This window comes from Poecilia formosa, unplaced genomic scaffold (genome assembly GCF_000485575.1).
Source record: "Poecilia formosa unplaced genomic scaffold, Poecilia_formosa-5.1.2 Scaffold2398, whole genome shotgun sequence".
In the NCBI taxonomy this organism is placed as follows: domain Eukaryota; kingdom Metazoa; phylum Chordata; class Actinopteri; order Cyprinodontiformes; family Poeciliidae; genus Poecilia; species Poecilia formosa.
Genome location: NW_006802337.1, coordinates 1 through 9,352, shown reverse-complemented (window position 1 = coordinate 9,352; position 9,352 = coordinate 1). Strand labels below are relative to the sequence as shown.

At 43.2% G+C, this 9,352-nt stretch overlaps 1 protein-coding gene across 1 annotated transcript; it reads right to left on the bottom strand.

Annotated features, from left to right (window-relative positions):
* Positions 1-55: 55 nt before the first annotated feature.
* LOC103133230 (very low-density lipoprotein receptor-like) lies at positions 56-9,272 on the bottom strand. The gene is made up of 15 exons (XM_007545003.2): positions 8,928-9,272; positions 7,994-8,156; positions 7,790-7,912; positions 7,581-7,703; positions 6,905-7,024; positions 6,298-6,423; positions 6,054-6,225; positions 5,457-5,681; positions 5,268-5,386; positions 5,047-5,186; positions 4,523-4,664; positions 4,299-4,442; positions 1,315-1,392; positions 1,071-1,240; positions 56-726 (listed from the first exon to the last, which is right to left on the bottom strand). The coding sequence occupies exons 1-15, from the start codon at positions 9,255-9,257 to the stop codon at positions 691-693; spliced, it is 2,211 nt and encodes a 736-aa protein (XP_007545065.2). The 5' UTR covers positions 9,258-9,272; the 3' UTR covers positions 56-690.
* Between the last annotated feature and the right edge of the window lie 80 nt (positions 9,273-9,352).

Sequence of the window (9,352 nt, the reverse complement as noted above, 5' to 3'; positions counted from 1 at the left end):
ACTGTACAAGGCTATAAAAAGTTCACAGCAACAGCACAAACATACAAAATAGTCATTTTTACCAAATTCATGTTTTTCCTCCTCTGCTCCTTAAATAAATCTGAACTCTGGTGAGGAAACGGCCAGAGCAAGAAATGGATTCAAGTCAGTTCATACAATCTTATTTACAGAGAACATGATCAAAGTGCTTTGAGTCCTGATTTACAGTCACATCTGAGGGAGGAAATATATTTACAAATGCTGTAACCATGGCGACCTCAGCAGCAATAATGCAGTTAACAGAAGAAACCCTAAAATTAGCCACAAAGCATGATCAGAAATATTAACATCCCGTTTCATAATTAAATATTCGACTTTTAGTCTCCAGACTTGGTTCCCCGTTAAGACCTGAGAACTTTGACCCGGTTTAAATCAGAACCAGGAAACAGTTTGATGAAGATCCAGTTCTTCAGTCCAGGCTGAACACAGAAAGACCCTCAGAGAGGAAACTGATCTCTGGTCAGCCAGACAGAGAAGGAAAAGAAAAACACTTTGGAGTGAAGGTGGAAAACTGGAAGTATTCACATAATAAATAACATTTCCTCTTCACAGATCAGGACTTGATGCACTTCTGAAGGCTTGTGGTTGAAATTTAAGGGCTGCCGTGAACCGTTGGCATGGAAACGAGGAGGACAAAAAACCAAATCCTGATCAGGATAAATCATCGTCTGTGCTCACGATTGAAATCTGGAAAAAAAAAAGGAAATTGGAGCATTTTAACACACATCAATATTTATTTTAAAATTTCTGAGTTCAGAGATTTATAATTATAGTCTTACTAAAAAAAACAATTTTGTTGCATCAGGTAAATTTTCAAGAGCATGTTAGGATTTAAAAAACTATTCAGATGACTTTTTACACAAACAAAAGAGATAAAGCCGACTTATTTGGGTAGAGAACAACCTGATAGTAAAACATCTTAAAGTTTCAACTAGAGGGTTTGATGAAGCTAGAAAAGTTTTAAGTAAAACTGACCTGCAGGAGGAAATGATCTATTCAACCTGCAGGAGTTTCCAGGTCGGTCGACTCACCGCTGGGTAGGTGTGGCCCACGTTGGCGCCGTGGCGCGTGATGTCGATGTTGAGGTCTTCTTCTGTGGTTTTCAGGTAGACTGGGTTGTCGAAGTTCATGCTCTTCTGGTTCTTCAGCTGCCAGTTCCTCCACATCAGGTAGGTGCCGGCTGCAGCCATGGCCAGCAGCACTGCAGCAGAGAGGCTGGTGACAAACAGCTCTGACCTTCATGTTTGACCTCAGAGGAGGAGCAGCTGGACTTACAGACGGGTAGGACGGCCCAGGCAGCAGCAGAGCCTCTGGTGGTGGAGTCCACCTGGATGGACGTGCTCACATTGGCTTCTGGAAGAGACGAAAATGGCAACTTTCATACACCTTGTACAGGTTACGAAAGGTTTATGGTCTATACAAAACCTGCCCTTCACATGTTTTTCATAACTCATTTATAAAGATTCAAGTCTGCTCAGTTCAGAATGAGCCATTTTAGGGCCTCTTGTCACTAAATACAAATAGATGCACAATTACACAATCATAGCTTTGAAAAGCAGAAGTGGAGCCTCCTGCATAAAACATCCAGCAAGTGGTTTCTGGATGGTAAGCCAACAAGCCCGTTTTCTTTCCCTCTTGGTTGGGACGTTACATTTGGAAGGTTTTTGTAAAGGATCATTTTCCTGAAGCTAAAAATCAGCAAGGTGCTTCGGTTGTTTTTTTATCTGGAGAGCTGAGAAAGATCTGCTTTAACATCTGGGAATACTGAAGACCCAACAATTATAAGACTTATAGAAACTTTAAGTCTAATTATTTGGTGGCATTTTATTGCAATAAAAATATATTAAAATCTCCATGCATCCAGAGCCTTATAAGAGACACTGGTGTAAATCTAAAGCTCACATTCAAAACAAGATACTGCATTAACTTTTATAGCAGAAGTAAAAACTTCCAGCAGGTTCTGAGATTTATAAACTACAGTTGGAGTCCAGCTCCATTTTCACAGAACATAGATGCAGGTTTTGAGCCAAAACCTGCATGTGCACTTCCCGTTTTCTTCCACTAGATGGTGCTCCTGTTCTAGATTAGTTCAGAGGCAGATTTAATTTAAACTCTTCAGCAGCAGAGAGGCGATTACTGAATGTCACATTGTTCTCATTTAGTAACAAGTCAAGGATTCCTCAGGTTTGTGATTAAAATTACTGGAGTAAAAAAATATGATGCAGGGAAATTCAGTTTGAGTTTCCAGGTTGAACTGGAAAGCGCCGATCAGATCATGACCAAAGCAGCAGAAGTTTCAGTTAAAGCAGAAAAGATTAATTTACTGGATGTTACTTGATCTTAGGAAAGTCCAGCTTGCTTTCAGACAGTGTTGGCTTTTACCTTCAGGCTGAGTTAGAGCTTCACCATCATCCTCTGAGGAAAAGTCTGTCACTAGAAGAGGAACAACAAACCTTAAGCATTCAAGGTCGTCCCATTTCTGAGTTTTCTTTGAATGTAGACCAGATCTCTGGAGAGTAAACTGGTTTATCTGATGCATGAAACCAGTAGCTGTGGTTTAAACCTCCTGAACTGAACGGCTCCAACTGGGAGGTCTGGTTCTGTGGTGAGGTGTGAACTCTGGTCCACCTACAAACCTCAGTCTGCGTTTGGCTGAACTGAACACTGGTGCAGTTTGAATGGACCACAGATCGCTCCAAAGCAGGAAGTGGACTACAGAGCAGGGCATTCTGGGTAGACAAACAATTTTTGATATAGCAAAACAAATGCAGGGTTAAGTCAGTTTTGCTACATCATCTTATTCTCTGAAAACTCAGTAATGATCATATTCCTGTGAATCATCACAAATAAAGAAGCTGCTGGAATTTCTGATGAGAAGCTTCAAGTTTGTTCTGATCTGTAAATTAGTGGAGAAAATAAAATGTTTTCTTCATGAAACGTAAACAAACCTGCCCACACAGCAGAGCATTATGGGATTTTAAGTTTCTCATTGTAAACAATGAAAAACCAAAACATCTGACAGTGGTCCCCAAAGTGGGTCCTGAAGGCACCAGGACCAAATGATGGTTCATCAGAGGCCTGAGGAGAACATCGACCTGCTGAGATCGTTGCCACCTCCAGGGAGAGAATAAAACATGCAGGAAGCCTCCAGGAACCACTGGACTATGATTTCAGCTCACACTGAAGAACAAACCACTGATCTGTAAAAGCGTCATTTAAACAAGAAAAACTGTCGTTTGTAGCTGTGAGTTGAGAAAAGCTTCTGTTCACTTTGTGTTTCTAACAGGATTAGAGTCGACTGGAGCTGCAGCCTCACAGCTCCAGTTCCTGGTCGGCCAGATGAGGCAGCTGGGAAATGGGCCAATTAGTCTGCAGCCTTAAAGGGACAGGCACCAAATAGGAAAGTAAGCAGGATCAATAAAAATTGAAATCCAGGGTTCTTCAGTCTACTGTAAACCTGCAGATGTGATTTAAATGAGCTTCCTAAGTAAAGAGGTAAAGTTGACCAGGTTTATGGTAAATACTTCAACAAAATGTGGAATAACTAGAAACTAGAAGATGGACAGAAGAGGGGAAAAACCAGGAAGAAAGTAAAGGATGCACTAGAGCTGGGTGATGATTTTATAGCCAAATCAGATTTTTGTTTTTTAAGACTCAATTTCTGAAAAGTCTGGATTCCACCGTTCTGTTGGTTTCTTAGAACGTCTCAAAAACTCCTTTAAATCGAGTCAAGATGACTCGACAACCTCAGGATGCTTCATTTCTCTGTTAAAACTTCCACAGATTCTGTTTCCTGTGAAATAAAGAGAAAATCTGGGAAACTGCAGTTTGCTGGTAGTCCTGCCATGAAGACGGTCCAGCGATCTGCGAGTCCCGACTGGAACCAGAGTCCAATTAGTGCTGCGGATTCAGCTGTCATGTTTGAAAAGGCTGTGAAAGGATCTGAGCGAAGCTGCAGGGAAAACAAAGCGTCTCTAAGCAACCGGTCGTCCAGCAGGAGGTGAAGGCCAGAGCCGCTCTGCCTTCACACCTGGAACCGCTAATTGTTGCAAACAACCCTGGAGCTGCTGCAGACATTTAACCACAACTTAAAAGTCAAGACGTAAAGGTTCCCTTTGCTCCTCTAGAAGCCCAAACAGGCGAGTGGTACTTATATTGAAAACATGAAACCGATTTCAGCAGTAAAACTAAGAGGACAATGTTTAGAGGTGAAGTCCTGCAGCAGACCGATCCCTCCTGCATGTCGGGTCAGGACTCACCGGGTCTGCAGCGCTGGCCGTCTGCTGCCAGCTCCTGGCCTGCAGGACACACACAGCTGTACTTGGGGGAGTGTTTGTTGATCTGTGGAGCAGGAAGACACAAGAAGCTGCAGCCGCCATTTTTCTCTGTGCACCAGTTGGTTCCTGCAGAGAAAAAACAAACTGAAGCCCAAATCCAGCTGGTAACCAGTCCTGGTTACACTGGGTGACCTTTGACCCCTTACCAGCCAGCTGGATCAGCTCATGGTAGACGATGACGTCCTGAGGGTCGTTCAGGTTGCTGGCCAGCGTGACGACATCAGAACCAGAGAACTTGTTGGCGCCGTAGATGGCTTTGTTTTCACCGTCGGTCCAGAAAACCCGATCCTAACAGAACCAACATGGCCGACTTTTATAAACAGCTGATCATTTCAGTAATCCATTAATTAATAACTGAAAGAATAAAAATTGGCACTTTGTAGAAATGCATCTTATCCAGTTAAGCCTTCTTATAGTATATTGAAGAGCATTTACTCTATTCTTTAAATAAAATCATTTTATTGTCTAAATTCCTTTAATGAAAATGAACCAGGCGACGTTAAAAACGTGACAAGATAACAGACCTGAAATAGAAACTTTTCTCATCAAATGGCCTTTCAGTCTGTAATCATTTCAAACTTAAACATTTAAAGTGAACAAACTTACATTTTAACTGAGTTTTTATTGTAGATTTACACGTCAATGAATTTAACCTGAAGGCAAAACGAACCTCGAACACGGTGACGGCGAATGGATGAGCCAGATAATCTGCAGACTGCAGCACCTTGTTCCTGTTGTCTCCGTTCAGGTCGACGCTACTGAGCATGTGCAGCTTGGAGTCGACCCAGTAGAGCCGGCCTTTGATCAGATCTGAAGACATTAAATACATTAATAGATTTTATCATTTCAGCTGCAGGTTTTCATGTTGGAGACGTTTCGCCTCATTCCTACCCAGTGTGATCCCATTGGGCCACTGGATGTCAGTCGCCACCAGAACCTGCCGGTCCGCTCCGTTCATTCCAGACTTCTCGATCTTAGCCGGCTCTCCCCAGTCAGACCAGTACAGAAACCTGAGACCAGAACAGTCCAGTCAGCGGATCAGAGCAGCAGTCAGTAAAAACCCAAAACGTTTCCACCCACCCAGATAAAGGATCCACGGCGATGGAGGCGGGTTCCCTCAGGCCCGTGTTGAACAGAACTTTCCTCTTGGTTCCGTTGAAGTTCGCCACAGAAATGGTTTTGGTTCCCAGATCGGACCAGTACAGGTTCTTATAGATCCAGTCCACAGCGATGCCCAGAGGAGTCTGGACGTTATCGATCACCTTCTTATGGACGCCGACGTCGCCTCGCCTGTCCAGGACGGTGCTGGAAAAACATGGAGGTTTGAGGAAAACAAACGTTTGTCACCTTTAAATGGTTTAGAGGAGTCGAGTTCAGTCAGTTAAAGATGGACATCAAGATGCACAGTTACAGTAAATAATCCAAAACTCAGATGAGCCTCATTTCCCATTGAGCTGCGTTCACACTGCAGCCTGACGTGAACCACAGCAGGTTTTTCTTTTTGCTCAATGCATCTGATCTTTTCATGGCAAGAATTTATAAATATAGATCACAAGAAAAAAAAAGAAAAGCTCTCCTAGTGCCAACAGTTGAAATGCACTAAACAAGGAGGGTCTTACTGCTGTCAATCATGCTCGTGTTCAATAGCTCCAATAATGGAAAATGAACCCCGACTACCTGTAAATGGCCCTCTGACCCAGGTCGGCCCAGAAGATGGTCTGCTGGTTGAAATCTGCATCCAGAGCCGCGGCGTTTCTCTGCTGCTCCACGATCTGCGTGTACTCCTTCCTCTCCAGACCCAGACGGCGAATATCACGGCGGTTGGTGAAGATCAGGCACGGCTCCTTCCCTGAACCGGAGGAAGAGAAGTTTGTAAAAACCAGGAAAGGTGAAAAGGTCAAACTGAACTCCTGATGCTCACCAACAGCCTTGCAGACGCTGGTAGCCGGATCCATCTGGTAGCCGTTATGACATTCACACTTATAGCCGCCCTTCAGGTTGATGCAGATCTGACTGCAGATACCAGGATTCATGCACTCATTGATGTCTGCATCAAGAGACCAAGAGGAACCGTTTAGAAATGGAAAGCTGCACAACCATCTTAAAATCGCAAGTTCTTATAAAAGAAAACAAGACATTTAAACCTTTAATTCCAGTCTTTTTTTAGTCAGTTAAATATTCCAGCATTCAGTTCACTGCTGGTTGCAAATGGGAGGAAATGTAACGCTTCTGAAGGACTGATGGAGTTTATGCCAGGAGGGATTAGAGGACGTACAGATCTCCTGAACACCGTCAGAAAACGACCTGCAGGATTTACCACCGAATGTTTCAGTTCAGAATAAACATGGAGTGAAATCCTGCAGCGTCGGACACGCCTCTATGGATCAGGATTTTAGTTTGAATTAGTCAAAACTGGAGAGTTAAATGAAAATTAGTCAATGAGCTTTTTCCAGCCTCATTTCTTATTTGCAGGACAAAGAAAATTGACTTGAAATCCTTGAACTCGTCTGGTGACGCGCAGCTCGTACCTCCGCAGGTCTTGTGGTCGATGAGCTGCAGTCCAGGTGTGCAGTCGCATTCGAAGCCGATCACCATGTCTTTGCAGATGTGGGAGCAGCCGCCGTTGTTCAGGAGACACTCGTTCACATCTGGAACAAGAACAAAACCACGGTTACAGAAGGAACAAAACAGGCGTTTTCTATAAAATGTAAAAAAACAAAAAAACAATCTGCTTCACACAGATTTGCTTTTGGAAGCTGACGAGCCTCTGATACTCCTTCAGACTAGCCAGCAGCATTTGGCAAACTGGTGGAACAGCTGAGCTCATTATAGGAGCTACTTCTCAGTGAAACGCTGGTAAAAACGTTAAAGGGTTAATAGAGAAGCCATGTTGTGATGACTTCCTGAAGCCTGAGTTTCAGAAAGAGCAGAAAGGTTTTAAAGAGACAGAGGGCCAATTTCAAGTTGTTAAATCAGGAAGTAAAATTTATTTTAAGTCTTATTTGATGAATAAACCATTTGCATTTTGTTAATTGAAACAGTTTCTGGATGCAGCTATAAAATGAAACAAATGTGACATTTAAGAGGAACAAACATTATAATTCAAGTTAGTAAAGAAATACTGACTTTAAAATTCATCTCATCCTTTCAGGATCATCAACAGAAGCTCCAGATGTTCATAATTTAGTCCCATTTAAAACTCACTGCACTCGTTGATCGGCTCGTCGCTCCAGTCTGGACAGTCTCTGATCTTGTTGCACACTTTGCTCATTTCGATACATTCTCCGCTGCGACACTTGAACTTCTCTGGCCCGTTGCACTGAGTCACTGAAACAGGAAGTTAATCCAGATCATCACTAATCCAGAAGAGTTTCAATGCATGAGGACGTTTTGTTTTAAAACCAGAGTCTTACGGTTCTTGCAGTTGATTTCATCCGATCCGTCATCACAGTCTCTGTAGCCGTTACACTGTCTGCTTCCCTGGATGCAGCTGCCATCGTCACATTTAAACTTATCTGGTTCACAACTCCGCGCAGCTGCAAACAAACTCAAACTTTACTTCCTGCTAAAGGAAAATCAGTGAAAGAAGCTGGAGTCGTTTTGGCATCATGACGTACGACAGTTGGCCTCGTCGCTGCCGTCCTTGCAGTCGGGGTCTCCGTCACATCTCCACTTCTTATGGATGCATTCTCCAGAGCTGCACTGCATCTCGCTGGACAAACACTTGGCGGGCGGCGTCGGGTGGCGGCCGCACCGAGCCGGAGCTTCATCTGACTGGTCCTGCAGAAACAAACAGTTTTAATCAGGATATTTTACTTTAATGCTAATATTTCAGCAACAATCAGAAAGTTTTTGGTTTTTCTAATTATGATTGAATGTATAGATGTGCATTAATGAAGGTTGCAGTTGCACATTTCATTCATAATGTGCAGTTTTCTGGATTGAATTGTTTTTCCACAACATGACATTTGCAGATAAGTTGGTGTGCATTAAATTTTCTGATTTTTGCACAGTAAAAACTTAGGTTTGCAGCTTTTTCAAATTGTTTACATGCAGATTAGACAAATCTGGATTTTTCACACCAACGCCCTCTTCAGGTCTCCAGAGAGACGTCAGCTTGTTTTCCAGCTTCTGTTCATCTCAACTCGTAATTATTGAAATGAGCAACTTTATTTTATGCATTTGTCTTTTAATTTTGCTAGAGGAAAAACAAAGTTGGAAATTGAATTTGGTATAAAACAATTGCTTTTTTAAAAAAGACTTTGCAGCTTCTTATCCCTCTAGTTTGATTGAATGTGTGATTAAGGACAGACATTTTCCACATGCAATTTTTAAGATTTTAAAAAGCACCATTCTGTGGCAGAATTATTTGTTTCAAATAGTTTCTTATATTTGACACAACCATCTCTTTTCCTATCAAACAAAAGTTCTTAGAGAATTAAAGTATTTTAATTCTGACCTGAACTCCACCTGTAAATCCCTAAAACGCATCACCAGTAGAAAATGGCCGTTCAGTCCTCAGACCTGATTTTCTTCTTCGTTTCCTCTCACCTGACAGTCGACGTCGTCGTCACAGACCCAGTTGGCCGGGATGCAGGAAGCGTTCCCACACTGGAACTCGTTGGGAGCGCAGGACGACGGCGCGCAGTCCACCTCGTCCGAGCCGTCGCCGCAGTCGTCCTCGCCGTTGCACACAAAGTTCTTGGAGATGCAGCGGCCGCTGGCGCAGGTGAACTCGTTCAGAGCGCAGGTGACGTTACCTGGAGGAGTCAGAGGGTTTACTTCAGGTTCTGATTCTAACTGCAGGAACTCTGATCCACATCCACTGAGGCAGAAACTGCAGTTGTGAACCGAGCCAACCAGGTTTCTGCAGCTCAGCATCCCATAATCAATACCAGCTGATCAGGCTGAGCTCCAGGGAATCCAGGAGCGTCTGCTGAGACATCTGGAGTTTTCCTCAATGCTTCATCAATAAA

Coding starts and splice junctions, on each gene's coding strand:
- LOC103133230 (XM_007545003.2), bottom strand. CDS start 9,257: ATGCTGAGCTGCAGAAACCTGGTTGGCTCGGTTCACAACTGCAGTTTC. Junction 7,913..7,993: donor CAGCGACGAGGCCAACTGTC/GTACGTCATGAT, acceptor GTTTGTTTGCAG/CTGCGCGGAGTTGTGAACCA. Junction 4,443..4,522: donor TGAGCTGATCCAGCTGGCTG/GTAAGGGGTCAA, acceptor TTTTCTCTGCAG/GAACCAACTGGTGCACAGAG.